At 53.0% G+C, this 16,479-nt stretch overlaps 1 protein-coding gene across 2 annotated transcripts in view; it reads right to left on the reverse strand.

The window, feature by feature from the left end:
- RELB (RELB proto-oncogene, NF-kB subunit) overlaps positions 1-12,632 on the reverse strand; it is a 30,022-nt gene extending 17,390 nt beyond the window's left edge. The window contains exons 1-3 of one of the 2 annotated variants that reach the window (XM_082710695.1): positions 12,441-12,632; positions 11,403-11,450; positions 6,069-6,415 (exon numbers count right to left, since the gene is read on the reverse strand). In XM_082710695.1, coding sequence (XP_082566821.1) covers positions 6,069-6,415; positions 11,403-11,450; positions 12,441-12,495 — 450 coding nt within the window. In that variant the 5' untranslated portion in view covers positions 12,496-12,632. Of the gene's footprint in view, positions 1-6,068; positions 6,416-11,402; positions 11,451-11,582; positions 11,749-12,440 lie in introns of those variants that run through there. The other variant, XM_082710694.1, reaches the window with a different exon arrangement.
- Positions 12,633-16,479: the final 3,847 nt, after the last annotated feature.

Raw genomic sequence — 16,479 nt, forward strand, 5'->3', positions numbered from 1 at the left:
GTTATGGCTGCTGGAGAGACTGACACACCGCCTTGACCATGGAATCTGACTCCGCGTCACTGAGAGTGGGACAGACTGCTGGCCCGTGTCTCCTGATGTGAGACACCGAGACCACAGCATCATCACCGGGGTGTTCCCCCCAAAAACACACAACCTGATCTCATCCGGAAACGGCCAACAAACATGGAATGTGGGACAGTTGACAAAACGTCAATCCTGTCCTCCCGCAAATGTCCACATCCCCAAACCTGAAGTCAGACAGAGAAATGAACTCAGGTCGGAGGATGCAAAAGACATCCGTCTTCAGCCATGCGGGTTGCTACACACAAATCCCATGGACCTGGACGGCATGTAAGTGACAACAATCCCTCTCTCACAGTTCTGGAGGGTGGGAGTTGAGACGAGGGTGCCAGTGCGGTCAGGTTCCAGGTAAGGCTTCCTGCTAGAAGGGGCCCTCGAGCTCTCTGGAGTCCCTTTTAAAAATCATCCATCCGGGGAGCCTGGGTGGCTCAGCGGGTTAAAGCCTCTGCCTTCAGCTCAGGTCATGATCCCAGGGTCCTGGGATCGAGCCCCGCATCGGGCTCTCTGCTCAGCAGGGAGCCTGCTTCCTCCTCTCTCTCTGCCTGCCTCTCTGCCTACTTGTGATCTCTGCCTGTCAAATATATAAATAAAAATGTTAAAAAAAAAAATCATCCATCCCTGTCTTGACAGCTCTGCCCTCATGACCTCAGCACTCCCCAGGGGCCCTCCCTTCTAAGGCCATTACACTGGGGGCTAGGACTGCAATGGATGCATGTTAGGGGGACACAAACACTCCGACCATGAAAAGAACTGCCAGCCAAACGCAGCATGTGATCCTGGACCAAATATTAAACAAGTGACCAACAAGAATAATAGCTCTCAAGCGTATTTGGAGGGGGTGGTGCATGGCTGGCTCAGTGGGTGGGGCGTGTGACTCTCGATCTCGGGGTCTGGAGTTCAAGCCCCATGTTGGGTATAGAGATTACTTAAAAATAAAATATTTAGGGGCACCTGGATGGCTCAGTGGGTTAAAGCCTTTGGCCTGGGTCATGATCTCAGGGTCCGGGGATTGAGCCCCACATCTGGCTCTCTGCTCTGTGGGGAGCCTGCTTCTCCCTCTCCCACTCCCCCTGCTTGTCCCCTCTCTGCTGTCTCTGTGTCAAATAAATAAATAAAATCTTATTTTATTTATTAGAGAAAGGAAGAAAGGAAAAAAGAAAGGAAGAAAGAAAAAGAATATTGGGGGATTAGAATATGGATTTCATAACAGATAATATCCTTGGAGAATTAAGCTTCTAGAGAATGGTGATGGCATTTAGGATTATACAGCTCCTACACTGTAAGAAAACATTCTTGTTCTTGAGGGACACAAACTGAAATATTCTGGGCGAAGTATCATCCTCTTTCCAAGACTTTCAAATCTTCCTCTATAAATGTCTGTACAAAGGGAGAGAAAGACATGAAGCAAATAAGCCAACAGGCTTGTTTGCTGTACTATTCTTGTCCATTGCTTGTAGGTTTTAAATTTTTCCAAAGAAAAAGATAGTTGGAAAAAAAAAATCCCCTGTCAGGGGCGCCTGGGTGGCTCAGTCAATTGAACATCTACCTTCCGCTCAGGGCACCCTGCATCAGGCTCTCTGCTCAGAGGAGAGCCTACTTCCTCCTCTCTCTCTGCCTGCCTCTCTATCTACTTGTGCGCTCTTTCTAATAAATAAATAAAAACTTTTTAAAAAATCCCCTGTCAATTGGAAAAATAAAATCCTTAAAGACCTTAAATAAGGGCCTGAAAATGCTCCTCGAGGCATCACGCTTGCCCTAGTCCTGAGAATCCAGTAAACCATTCAAAGTAAACCATTCTTTTAACCAGAACATTCTGCTCTGCATGCTGCTTTTGGCCACAATGTCTGGAGCCAAATCAAATAATAACTACCTCGTTGAGTAAAGAGGGAGCCTCCCTTCCAGTGCTGGTCCACCTTCCTGGTTTCCTCGTAGCATCCTGTGGGAGCAGGAACTCCAACCCCATTTTACAGATGATGAAACTGAGGCCAGCAGAAGCACTGAACTAGCCTCAATTCGTACAACTGGTATGACTAAAAGCCACATCTTTCTGACTCTGAAATCTGTATTTGTAACCACTATGTTGACTGTTTCCTAGAGGGTGGAGGAAGGACGGGGCTGCTCTTTCAACACCCAAATAAACCTATGAGGACAAAGCCCATCAAGGGAGAGAAGGAGGGAAGCAGGAGACCTTATATGAAAGAGTTTGGACCTGGGAGGGTGGTCAGGGAAGGCTTCCTGGAGGTGGGCTGAGGCCTCACAGGTGAGTATGAGGTGACCAGGCTTCAGGAGGAGAGCACGGCAGCCAGGAGGAAAAGCATGGGCAAAGGCCCAGTGGCTAGAGGGTGGCCAGTGAGGAGGGGCTGGGTACGAACTGGCAGCAGGATCAGAGAGTGAGAGCTTCAGAGGCACAGGGAGGAGCTTGGGCTTCCACCTGAGGGCACTAGGGAGCCAAGAGAGGATTCTGAGCAGGGGAGAAGAGCAGATGTATAACTCAGCAGGGCCCCTCTGGCCACCTGGTGGGGGTAACTCAGAGGACACTGGGAGCTGATGGCAACGGATTAGCTTGGGCCGGAAGCCGGGGCTGTGGAATGATTAGTACACAATTCAGACTCAATGAACACTTGGGCAAAGATCCAGAAGCACACGAAGGCTCCATATCGGGGAGGCGCAAGGAACCAGGCGTCTCAGACACCAGCTAGGAGAAACAGTCGTGGGTACGAACTGCTCACAGAGGGCAATTTGGCAATATCTCTCAAATTACCTTTGACCAGCAGTTCCGCTTCCAGAAGTTATTTGCGTGACACGAGGGAAATAATAGATGAGCCGAGTAGTTCTCTACAGGTTTGCTCAAAATAGGCAATGGGAAGCAACCTAAGTGCTGCCCAGCGGGCTCACACCCACCCGCGCAACGAGGCTCAAGGAAAGAGAAGGGGACAGCTTTAGACCCGCTGAGGTTAGCTGTGCTCCAAGACACATTTTTTGGGTTTTTTTAGATTTTTTTTTATTATTTACTTATTTATTATTTTTAGAAGATTTTATTTATTTATTTGTCAGAGAGAGAGAGAGCACACAAGCAGTGGAAGCGGGAGGCAGAGGAAGAAGCAGGTTTCCCGCTGAGCAAGGAGCTCAATGTGGGACCTTGCATCCTAGCCATGACCTGGGCTGAAGGCAGACGCTTAACCGACTGAGCTATCCAGGCATCCCAGATTTTTTTTTTTTTTTTTAAGTAATCTCTAGGGGTGCCTGGGTGGCTCAGTGGGTTAAAGCCTCTGCCTTTGGCTCAGGTCATGATTTCAGGGTCCTGGGATCAAGCCCCGAATCAGGCTCTCTGCTCAGTGGGGAGCCTGCTTCCCTTCCTCTCTCTGCCTGCCTCTCCGCCTACTTTTGATCTCTGTCAAATAAATAAATAAAATATTTTTAAAAAAATATAAAGTAATCTCTACACCCAGTGTGGGGCTTGAACTCACAACTCTGAGATCTGGAGTTGTGTGCCCTCCAGACTGAGTCAGCCAGGAGCCCCTTCAAGATACATTCTTTTTTTTTTTTTTAAGATTTATTTATTTATTTGACACAGAGAGAGAGAGAGCACAAGTAGGCAGAGAGGCAGGCAGAGAGGGAAGCAGGCTCCCTGCTGAGCAGAGAGCCCGATGCAGGACTCGATCCCAGGACCCCGAGATCATGACCTGAGCCAAAGGCAGCAGCTTAACCCACTGAACCTCCCAGGCACCCTTCAAGATACATTCTTTTTTTTTTTTTTTTTAAAGATTTTATTTATTTATTTGACAGGGAGAGATCACAAGTAGATGGAGAGGCAGGCAGAGAGAGAGAGAGAGAGAGAGAAGCAGGCTCCCCGCTGAGCAGAGAGCCTGATGCAGGACTCGATCCCAGGACCCCGAGATCATGACCTGAGCAGAAGGCAGCAGCTTAACCCACTGAGCCACCCAGGCGCCCCTCAAGATACATTCTTAAGCAAAAAAAAATCCACTGTGCAAAATAGTAAGTAGATTATACTCCTCTCCATGTATAAAGGGGGGACTGTACATACGTATGTACACATGTCCCTACAGAACCATAAATAACTCCCAGAAGGATGTATGAGATACTGATAAGAATGGTCACCTCTTATGCCTGGGGGTGGGATGTAGCTGGCTGGGTGTCTGACACTTGGTTTCAGCTCATGCCATGATCTCAGGGTTGTGGGATCAAGTTCCACTTTGGGCTAATGCTCAGTGTGGAGTCTGCTTGAGTTTCTCTCCCTCTCCCTCTGCTCTTCCCCCCACCCCCAGCAGGTATCTATATGTGTGTGCTCTTTCTCTCTCTCAAATAAATAAATAAATCTTTTTTTTTTTTTTTAAGGGTCACCGGGGCACATGGGTGGCTCAGTCGGTTAAATACCTCCCTTTGGTTCAGGTCACGATCCTGGGGTCCTGGGATCAAGTCCCACATTGGGCTCCATGCTCAGCTGGGAGCCTGCTTCTCCCTCTTCCCCTCCCTCTGCTTGTGCTCCTTCTGTCTGTCCAAGAAATAAAATCTTAAGGGGTGCCTGGGTGGCTCAGTGGGCTAAAGCCTCTGCCTTCAGCTCAGGTCATAATCTCAGGATCCTGGGATCGAGCCCCACATGGGGCTCTCTGCTCAGCAGGGAGCCTGCTTCCTCCTCTCTCTCTGTCTGCCTCTCTGCCTACTTGTGATGGCTCTCTCTGTCAAATAAATAAATAAAATCTTTTAAAAAAAAATCTTAAAAAAAAAGAGAAGAAGAAAAGGTCACCTCTGCGGGGTTGGCGTGGGGAACCTGAGGCCTGGGGACAGAAGTGGTAGACTTTTGTTCAGTTTAATTTAAATTCTGTTAATACATATGAATTAAATTAATTGACATCTTGGTAAGTTTCGAGCCATATGATTCAAAACTATAAAGCAAAATAAAGATGCGTGTAGTGAAAAACCTTACCTGCACCTTATCCATTCAGCATTACCCCAACCCCCAAAAGTCATGACTTTTTTTTTCGCCTTCCAGAGTTTCTGGAGGAACATACCAGCAAATGCAAATACAGAATCTTATTTTTCCCCCATTTTAACACCAAAGGTAGTATAATCCCCTACTAAGGGGTCTGTGCCTCGATTTTTGTTTGTTTGTTTGTTTATTAATATATCTTGGAGATGGTTCCACATCAGTACCTGGGCGACAGCTTCATTTAAAAATCTCTCTGTGTGCACCGAATGCATTTCTATTTATCGGCATACACACAGATAGTTTTTGTGGTTGCACAGGATTCCACTGTGTGCATAGATGTGCACAGGTTACCCCACCAGCTGCTGATTAACTCTACAGTTTCCAACTCTTTACATAAAAGGCTGCGGGGGAACTCTTGCACACCCCTCTTTTTGCCCAAAGGCTGGCTTATCCACATCGCCAATTTCCTAAAAGCAGAATGGCCAGACTTATAAATCACGATGGCAATAATACTAACCCCAGCTCATCTCTCCTGAGCACATACCATGCTGGAGGCCCTTGGCACGTTTAACTCATTCACGCCTCCTGACAACCCCCAGTGGTTAGTTGTTGTTGTTATTTTATTATTATTATTATTATTATTATCCCATTTTGTAGAGAAGGAAACTGAGGCACAGAGGGACCAAATAACCACTCCAAGGCCGCCCTGCTGGTAAATGGCAGAACAGGGATTCAAACCCGGCCACTCCAATTACTCTGGCCTCCCTTGTGGGCCAGGAGACTAGCTACCCTGCCTTTCAGGGCAATGCTAATTTTGATCAATACTGGCAATGCCCGGAAGGACGCCTTTCTTGGAATGTCCTTTGGAACCGGAGGCGAGTGAGAGTATGAAGCGCTACAACAATAGCAACGGCAATAATGATAACCACCGTGAAATACGCGAGCAATGCAGGCATGCGAATCTCCGCGCGCTGGGGGTGGTGGCGGAGGGGCGGGGCGGGGGGAGCGGGGAGACGCGAGACCCAGCCCCGGGCCTCACCTCGATGGCGGGCAGCGTCTTGCTGGCCTCGGTGCTGCTCTCCCCGAGGATGCTGCCGGCCGAGCGGCCCTCGCACTCGTAGCGGAAGCGCATGCCGCGCTGCTTGGGCTGCTCGGTGATGACCAGGTGCGGTCGCGGCCCGGGGCCCGGCGCCGGGGGCACGAGCCGCCCCAGGGGGCAGCTCCAGGCCGGTGGCGTGGCCGGGGGCGGGGGCGCCGCGGGGCCCAGGGTGACGGTGCTCAGGGAGGCCACCCCGCGAGGCACGAGGCGCGGCAGCCCCTCGCCCGGGCCCGGCGGCGCCCCCTCCAGGCCGAAGCCGTTCTCCTTGATGTACTCGTCGATGATCTCTGCGGGATAAGCAAAAACTGGGGGTGACGCTGATGATAGAAGGAAAGGCCTGATGACATCCCCAAGACCTGTGCCGCCCCACCTTTCCCCATCCACTCATTTCTTCGAGACATCTTCCTTGTGGGCTGAGTGTGGGCGGCGGGTGGGGGTGGGGGGCTTGGCTCCCAACCCCCAAAAAGCCCCCACCCTGCTTGCGAACAGTTCCCCAGTTCTCGAAGCCCGAAACGCGGCGGCCTGGGTTCTCCTTTACCCTCATGTCCACTCCCCTCCCTAACAGTGCCTGAAATCATGTCTCCTTCCCCTCTCGCCTGGATAAAGTTAGTGCCAGGTGACAGGCGTCCCTGTCCCGGCTTCTCCCACGCCCCGGGGATAATAACAACCCCCCAAGCAGTTCCCCCCTCAGAAAGCAGCACACCCGTCCACCAAGTACCCAAGCTGGAAGCCCGCATAGCTGCTCCTGATCCCACATCTGTCCCCATCCTTGAACCTCTTCTGCCTCTTACCTCAAATACATGTTTACACTCCCACCGCTGCTCCCCACACCCCCGCTCCATTCTGGTCCACACTTACCATCTCCCCTCTGAACCACTGCTCCTGTTCCCCCTCTGGCCTCCTCCAAGTCCCCCACACACAGCCAGACATAGCTTAGGTCAGACCCTGTTCCCACTCCGCTCAGACACTCCCATGGCTCCCATCTCCCTTAAGACTCAAAGTCAACAACCTCTCCATGTAACACCTTCCCCAAACTCGATTCATCTCAGGAAAACAAAACAAAACAAAACCCACACCCCTGACCCCCTGCCACAGAGTCTTGTGTGGACTGGCCCCCTCCTGTCCTGGGCCTTCGGCTTCCTGCCAACAAACCCCCTACCCACCTCTCGCCCTGCTCCAGTCTCTTTTCTGTTGCTTGCTCCCAGCAAGGCCTGGCCCTCTTTGGGGGTGCTGTGCCTACTCTCCATCTGCCTATTCTGTCCTTCCCCCCATTCAACCCACTCTGGCCCCTCGTCCTTCAGGTCTCAGCTCAAATGTCACCTCTTCTGAAAGGCCTACCTAGTGTGTCTTCCCAGGCCATCGGCTCCTCTTCCTGTTATCTCCTTCATAGCCTCAGCCCGATCTGACATGATCTTACTCATTTACTCCCTTTCCTACTATTGCCCCCACCAGAGGGTCAGCTCACAGGAGGGACCTCATTTGGCTCGCGGCTGAATGTGGTGCCTAGCACACGGGGCGTGCTCCACAGAGTTCAATGAGAAAACGACCCAGTGCTCAAGGTAATGGTAACACTAAGGGCAGCTGATGTGGGGAGGTTTTTCTAAGATCAAGGACTGCGGGAAGTTTGGGAACAGAAACATTAAAGTCCCCAACAGTTCTCCCCAACAGCAAAGAAGGCCCAGATCCCGCCCTGTGAGCACTAGGACATCTCGCCAACCCCCACCCCTTTCCCCAGACCTGCCCTGTGATACTTACCCAGTTCATCTGTGGAAGGAAGAGAAAGAGAAAGAGAAAGGTGAGGTCCAGAAAGTGGTTAAGACTCATCTTTTAAGTCAGATTCCCCAACCCCATCCCCTGGAGGCCTGGAGCCCTCCCCCTTTCTCTCTTCCTCCGTCCTGGGAAACTGGGCTCTGGCTCGCTGGGGTGCCAAACCCCAACCCCAATTGCACCCTCTTGGGCTACCCTCCCTTCAGCTCGCAATATTGGAGCCCCAGGGTCAGGGGACCCTCGAGCACCTTCTTAAAAAAACATTGAGGCCAGGAATTCAAGGCATCCTTGAGGACCCAGGGAAGCCAAGGATCTTATGACCAGGAAAAAAAATTAAACAGCTAAGATTCTAAAGGCTGGGAAAGCCCCTCATCACCTCCTTGGGAAAGCTCAGTCTTGAAAGGGGCCATGGAGAAACCGAAACAAACCTCCCGTCATTCTACAGACAGGGCAATGGGAAGGCCAGAGGGAGCAGGCCGGCCTGGGTTCACACAGCGAGATGGGGCAGGCCGGGGCCAGAGCCCCTCTCAGGGTCACCTGCCCCAGCCACTGGCCACAGACAGATCAACGCCAGCCTGCCCTGCTCCCAGACCTGTCCTCTTCCTCCACTCTTGGGGAGTGGCTCCTGGTAGCCAGACCTTTGCTCCTCTGAAAGCAGTTTTCCTGCTCCCCTTATCTCCTGTGATCTGTGAAGTCAGCAGGGTAGGGAAGATACCCCCACTGGGTAGCTGGGGACACTGAGGCTGGGACAGAAGAAGGGACAGGCTGTAAATCCCTGGCAGGGCCAACCTCCGGTCACTAAACTTGGGAAAAACTCTTAGGCGTCCGTCCTGGATGACGTGTGGGCCCGGAGTTAGACTTTGCCCAGGTTGCAGGGGGAAACCAAGGCCCAGGCAGCAGTGGCCTGAGGTTTGGACTACCTCAGTTCAAATCCTGGCTGTGCAACTTCCTAACTGGAGAGCCCTGCGTCCCTCCACTTAACTCTTTTTTGCCTTGGTTTCTCCACCTGTAAAATGGACACAGTGATAATGCCTCATTGGGCTGCTGTGAAAATTAAATGAGCTAATATGTGGGAAGCACATGGAACTGCTTAGAATAGTAGGCCCTGCATAAATGCTGGCTGCCAGCAGATCAAGTGTTGGGGGACATTCTTTTATGGACTTGGGTGACCAACCCGCCCTCCCTCTCTAGACCTCAGGTTCCCATCTCTAAAATGAAGAGCGTAGCAGACCTGCTTTCAGAGCATGGAGTATAGAGTCACACAGATGCTGGTTGGAATCCTACCTGTCACACACTCACTATATAGCCTCGGGCAAGCCTCTCAACCTCTCTGAGTCTTTCTCAAACGAGGTCTGAGCTCCCATCTCAAGGTGTGAACATGAGGATTCCGAATCCCACAGGTAAACTGCTTAGCACCATGTCTGACTGCCCTAGCCCCTCCATAAAACTTAGTTAAGAGCATTATTATCTAAAAATCCCCTTCTGGGGGCACCTGGGTGGCTCAGTCGGTTGAGCAGCTGACTCTTGATTTCTGCTCAGGTCATGATCCCGGGGGGACCTGGGATCCATCCAGCCTGTGTCAGGCTCACTGCTCAGCAAACAGTCTGCCAGAGGATTCTCTCTCCCTCTCCCTCTGCTTTTACTCTCTCTCTCTCTCAAACAAATAAATAAATCTTTGGGGGGAAAAATCCTCTTTCATCCAGCAAACATTGGAAACTTCTCCTTATTTAGGGTTCAACTCAAATAACACTCCATCCCACCCTGACCTCCCACACAGATGTGCCACCATCCAGGGACAGCCAGGATGGGCTGCAAGCAGGCAGAGCACCAGCCATGTCTTTCCTGCCTCAGGGCCTTAGCACAACCTGCTCTCTGCCAGAATGTTCTTCCTCCAGTTGTTTGCAAGGCATTCTCCCTCCTCCTTCAGGTCCCTGCTCAAAAGTTACCTACTAAATAAGTCTTCCCTGACCACTTAATCCAAGACGGCCCCCGGTCCCCAAGATAGCTCCAGTCATTCACAGTTACATACCTTTGTTTTATCATTTCATTGGCACTGGTTAGGATTTGGCATGACTTTATGTTACGGGACTCTTATCTGTCCCCACCGTATATCCAGGGTACCCTACGTGTCTAGCCTATCAGAATGAGGGAGATGTTTCCCTCCCACTCGGTCCCAGCATTTAGCTTTCTCATCCTTACCCTGCTGTTAGATTTCACTGACCTCAAGACTTCTTTGGCGCCTTTGTCACATTTGGTAATCCCACATTTAATTATTGCCTAAGTGCCTGGCCTCCTCATCCAGGTAAGGAACCCATGAGGGTGGAGTTAGACTGTTTCAGGCACTGCCGAGTCCCCAGTGCTGCCCAGCACAGGACGAGGTACAGAACAGGCGTTCAATAAATATTTATTGAAGAGATGACATTACAAATGACTCTCAGTTGAAACCAGAGATCTTGGGCCAGAAAAAACCTCAGCCTTGTTCCTGCCCAGAACCAGTGCGTGGGCATTACCTGTCCCCAGCACCATGCCCCACCTTTCCCCATTGTCCACACTCTCAGACCTGTTAGAGAACCAGCAGAGCCTCCTCCATGGCCAGGCCAGCTGCTAGGGTCCATCCCAGGATACTACCTCCAGACCAAGGCCCAGCCCAGCCCACTAGGGGCTGTGTCTTCATGGTAACAGGACTCAGTTCCTGCCCTCCTAATCCCAGCAGATTTACAAGAGAGAGGATGTTGTCATTTGGCCATGATTTTGCATTTTCTTGGGCAGCACCGAATTTTGGACGACACTGGCTGAGGGACCTTCCCAAGTAGTGGTTCTGAGCATCTTTGGGGAACTTGCCAGAAATGCAAACTCTCGGGGCTGATCCTAGACCTACTGAATCAGAAACTCTAGAGGTAGGACCCAACAATCTGTTTTAACAAGCTCCCTGGGTGACTCCAGTGCACACAAAGGTTTAAGAACCACTGTTATAGGCAGTCTGATAATAGTAATAGTAATCATCATCATCATAACAGCTGTGACAGTTAATGCTTATTGAGACTTTACTGTGTGCCAGACACTGCTTTGAAAGTCTGCCTGTATCAGCTCATTGAATCCTCTCAATACCCCGACAAAGGGAGGCACTGATATTATGTCCACTGTACAGATGAGGAAAACTGAGGCCCGGAGAGAAGTGATTTGCAGGCATTCACAGAGCGAGGAGGTGGCAGCATTGGCAGGTCATTTTTAATCCTCTGCACTACCATGGCGAGTCTATAAAGAGGACTCCTCTTACAGGGCGAATAGGTGGTTAGCTTTACCTGTCCAGCTCCTAACCACCCGGGAAGTAGGGGGACCTGGGGCCCCCATCTCAACCCGCAGGGACAAACACAGGTGGTCGGAGGAAAGCTGAGGTGGCCCTGGATGAAACCCCAGACAGAGGTGTGCCCAAAGCCGCCTCCACAGGATTCCCCCCTCCCCCGTCCTGAGCGCGCGGGTGGGCCGGAACTGTGGTGGGCTGCTCACCCGTGGTCCTGGAAACGGCGAGCGAGAGCGAGGAGAGGTCCGCGGACCCTGCAGCAGGGAGGGAGGCAAGTCTCAGGAGGCGATGGAGATGCAGCGGGAGGACCCAAGAGTCTCCTAGGCCCCACCCCGTTCCTCTCCTGGCCCCGCCCCCTCGGATAAGGCACCCCCCCACCCCCTCACCCTTAACGCCCGCAGAATCTGGCCTTGCTTCCTTCTCTAACTTATGGACCGGATCCGTAGTTTCTGTCATTCTCCCCAGCCTGCATCTCACTCAGGCCGCCGGCTCCTTCTCTTCCTTAAGGTCGGGTCTGGAGGGGCCCTTCTCAACCTCAGTTACGAAAGCCCCCGCCCCGTCCTTTTTCTCAGGGTCAACCCCACCCCTTCACTTTTTCAGTGTCACCCCTTCCCTTTCTCCCTCTCAGACCCTGCCCCTCCTCTCCTGAAGCGAGCCCCACTCCCCATTTCTTCTCCGAGTCAGGCCCCGCCCTTCTTTTTTCGGAACAAGCCCTCCCTCTTTTCCCTGCCAGAGTTAGGCCCCTCCCCCTTACCCTGAGTAAAACCTCGCTTCCTTCTTTGAGTTAGGCTCCTCCCCCTTCTCGCTTTCATAGTCACTCCCCGCCCCCTTCGGTGAGCCAATGCCCGCAGTCTCGCCCACTCTGAGTCTGGCCCCTCTCTCGTCTGCCCCTTCTCCGAGGCTGGCCACGCCCCCACTCCTCAGGAGCGGCTCCCGCCCCGCCTTCTCTGAGCTAGTCCCCGCCCCCATCTCGCGGAGTCGGACCCGCCCCCTCCTTTGCCTCAGGGTCAGGCCCCGCCCCCTTCTCACTCTGTAGTGGGACGCCTCCCTCTTACCTCGGGCTGGACCCCGTCACTATCCTCTGCCCCTTTCCTTCCCTCTGATACTGTGTCCCTGGAACCCTCAACCTCGTCCCCCAAAGCCCCTAGACTCCTGTAGGAACCCCCAGACTACTCCGGGCCCCCAGAACCCCCGCATTTCCAGTCCCGCCCCAGACTTCTCTCCCGAACCCGGGTCCCGCTTACCCAAGGCTCCCAGCTCCGGCGCAGCGGACGGTCTGGCGACGCGGCGACTCGGCATGGCCCGACCAGTGGGGACGGACGGCCCGGAGGCCGGCCCAGATCAAAACACACACGCGGGCAGGCCGGGCGGCGAAGGGGGCACGGTCCGGAGGACGATCGCGGGTCGAACGAGCGGCGCAGGGGCTGGGCCGCAGGCCGGGCTGGACGCGCGGCGCCCAGGGCTGCGGGGGGCGCCGGGCCGGGCCGGGCGGGCGGCGGGCGGGGGCGGGGCGGCGGAATTCCCCGGCGCCGCCGGCCTGTGCGCCCATTGGCCCGCACCCCATCGTGACGTCACGCTAGGGGGAACGGGAAAACCCCCACGCGTCACGTGGCCGGGGGCGGGGCCGGCCGGGAAGGGGAGGCTGGGCGCACGGGAGGGGTTGGACCCGTGCCGCTGCCCATTGCTTTGGCGGAGACAACTGAGGTTGCTTGGGGCCACTCACGTCGTACCCATAGAACAAGTCGGGAAACTGAGGCCCGCCCGCCAGGTCTGCCAGTGGGCGCACGGGAGGGGTTGGACCCGTGCCGCTGCCCATTGCTTTGGCGGAGACAACTGAGGTTGCTTGGGGCCACTCACGTCGTACCCATAGAACAAGTCGGGAAACTGAGGCCCGCCCGCCAGGGGTCTGCTGTTTCCCGGGCTGTAAGGGAAGCTTTGGGATCAGGAGGGCCAGGGCTCCAGCCGGTAATAATGATCTTTAGGAAAACCAGTCTCTCTATGCCTCAGTTTCTTCAACTGTAAATTGGGGATGAAGATACTTAAACGTTTATGGCTAGAATGCTAGTTTTAGGTTTTGTCTGCCTTGCTCTAACCCTAGCGCCTAGGACAGTCCATGGAACACAGTAGGTGTCCAATAACCAACTTGGATGCCCAGCACCCTCAGACCACAGAGAGCCAAGGTTTGACATCTTGTGTCTGTTTCCCTAAAAATGTCCTCTCTCCACGCATGACCACACGGCCTCATGCGTTCCTATTGAGCACCTGTCGTGTGCCAGGGCCTGCACTGGGCACCAGGTCAGGGCAGTCACCAAGCCAGGCTGGCTGTCTGCTTGTGAGAAGCAGAACCGTGTACAGCTGCAGTCTCAAAGTGTGGCCCTCAGCCCTTCAGGGGATGCAGAAAGCTCACACCCACACTGGAGAACTACTGCCGTACAGCAAATTATCGAGCAAACTTTTTCCACAAAAAGTGGCCAAAGACAGCACAGAAACAATGAGTGTGACTACATTCCAATAGGACATTTTATGGACACTAAAATCTGACTTTGTATCAAAATTTTTATGTCAAAGGAAATAATTTTGAGGTTTTTTTATTTCCCCCAACCACTTAAACATGTAAAAATCACACAAATATTAGAAAAAGCTGGATTCAGCCTGCAGGCTGTAGTCTTGCATTGGACAAGAACACTGCAAGAGAGGTGACGATGTGAGGGTCCAGAATCAGGAAACGTAGGTCTTCCACTTACCAGCCATGTGACCTCAGGCAACTGACTTCATCTCTCTGAGCCTTGGTTTCCCCATCTGTAAAATGGGTCTTGTCATAAGATGGTTGTGAGGATTAACTAAGATACTAAAAATAGCAGACACTTGCATATAGTTCTTACATGTGCTGAGTACTATTCCAAAAGCCAGGGAAACAGCAAAGAACCCAAGAAACAAAAGCCCCTGCCATCACATGGAACTGAAATTCAAGGTGGGTGAGACGAATGGAAAGAGAGAAGCAAATATATACATAAGTCTGGTGGTGATGACGGCATTACAGAATAAAGCAGGATATATGGATTGGGTCTGGAGGATACTGTTTGGGGGAGGATGTTCAGGGAGGGTCTGAGATGACGCTGAACGGAGTTGAAATGATGAAGGCTCTATGTGGCTATCCAGGGAAGTGTATGCGGCACAGGGGACAGCAAGTGCAAAGGACCTGAGGTGGGAACATGCATGACCCGCTCAGGGAACGACAAGGAGACTGAGAAGTAGTGGGCCAGAGGATAGAATGCCAGCCTGTCAGGGGTTGGAGACACTGAATAACATTACATTTGATAAATGAAGCAAACCACAAACAATCCTGAGTTTGGCTCCAATTGCGGCTCCTATAATAGGACCCGGATCCCCCTTGATGCCCCCCTGCCCCTTGCAAACATCAGGCCTCACCACTGTTTACTGGGTGAATAACTGGAGGGAAATCCTCAGCACTCGGGGCTTCTGCTGGGCTTTGAGCCCTGTGAGGGCAGGCCTAGGCTGTCTTGGTCCCTGCTGTGTAAGCAGACACCCCCACTGCCCACCAGCTTGGGGCTCAGGAAAAATTTGTGGAGTGACTGCATGTCCGTTTTTCTGCCAGTGTGTAAATGCAGGCCTCATCAAGGTCCACACTTCTGGATGTGTATGTTTTTGAAAGTCAGGAGTGTACAAACATGTGCTCAGCAAACATTCCCAGAGGATAGAGCAATGACCAAGACAGCTCTGGCTCTGACCTCACAAGGCTCAGTCCAGCAGAGAATAATCTGACTCCAGGCAGTGATGACCCATAATGGGCAGGGCTGGGGTGTGAGAGCTCAGGGAGCTGGGGGTCCCAGATGAGGTGGTCAGGGAGGGCTTCCTGGAAGAAGAGGAACTGGAACCACAATGTGGAGGACACATAGGATAAGGTAAAGTTATGTGCCCAAGGGTGTCCCAGGTAAGGGGAGAGCAGGGTCTAGAGGCAGAAGGTAAGCGATCATGTCAAGTTAAAACAAGGGAGATGCACCAGGCTGTAGGGGTTAGGCCCATCCCCTCAAGGTCTCGCTCATTAGTTAGGGGTCTGGCCTCTTCTCCCAAGGGTACTGGGAACCACAGTAGATTCTGGACAGAGGCCCAGTAGGGTCAGATTTGTGCTTTAGAAAACCCTCTGGGGCGCCTGGGTGGCTCAGTGGGTTAAAGCCTCTGCCTTCAGCTCAGGTCATGATCCCAGGGTCCTGGGATTGAGCCCCCCATCAGGTTCTCTTCTCAGCAGGGAGCCTGCTTCCTCCTCTCTCTCTCCCTCTGCCTGCCTCTCTGCCTACTTGTGATCTCTGTCTGTCAAATAAATAAATAAAATCTTAAAAAAAAAAAAAAAAGAAGAAAGAAAGGAAAAAAAGAAAACCCTCTGGCTGCTGAGCGAATGGGAGGGGCAGGACTGGGACAGAAGAGGGAACAGCCTGGACCAGGTGGTCTCAGGGGAAGTGAAGAAGTGAGGCTCCTGTGGGATGAGGGTGTGGGTTATAGCTGAGGGGCTTTGCCAAAGTCTTGGGCATGTGCCTGGAGGGGGAGCCCAGTGAGTCCAGGGGGGCTGAGAACCTCCCTGGTTCCTGGAGTCGCAGGATGGAAGCCCGGCAGGGCACTGGCTGGCAACTATGAAATGAGGCAGAGCAGGGGAGGGAGCAGAGTGGGTCCCTGGCTAGCTGAGGCGAGGAGGAGCCCGCTGTCCTGTGTGTGTACACGTGGGGCTCGGGGCTCTGTGTGTGCTAATGCCTCCCAGGAGCTCCCAGATTCCCCACCGGGCTCTGCAGGGCGGGGTGGCAGCTGGGGCCTGGTGTGGTCCTCAGCCCCGGGGCCTCCTCTCCCAACAGTGTTGATGAGGCCACCTCCCAGAACAGTAAATCTAGACACGTGGGGTCCCTGCCCCTTGGAACACAGGGACACCCAGAGATCTATAAAAGTCCCATCTATAAAGTGGGTGAACAGTCCCAGCACCCAGGTAGTTGGGAAGACGCACGCGCCATGCACTGTCTTGGTCAGGTCCTCAGGGCAGGCAGCCCCGAGGATGCTCAGGTTGCCCCAACAGGTCGAGAGCTCTACAGCCAGGCACACCTCTCTGCCTAAGGATTTGCCCCGATACCCCTATTGCACCCTGGCCAGAGAGCTCAGAGGCCCAGAGAAGCAAGGTTTATGTGTCCAGTGTGTGGGGCCCACTGAACAAGTCATTCTGATGGGAAATGATCAGGACAGCAGGTGTCTACTCGTGAGGCCAGGAGACAATCAGTGGGCACA

The sequence above is a fragment of the Mustela nivalis genome (assembly GCF_964662115.1).
Source record: "Mustela nivalis genome assembly, chromosome: 18".
Taxonomy (NCBI): Eukaryota; Metazoa; Chordata; class Mammalia; order Carnivora; family Mustelidae; genus Mustela; species Mustela nivalis.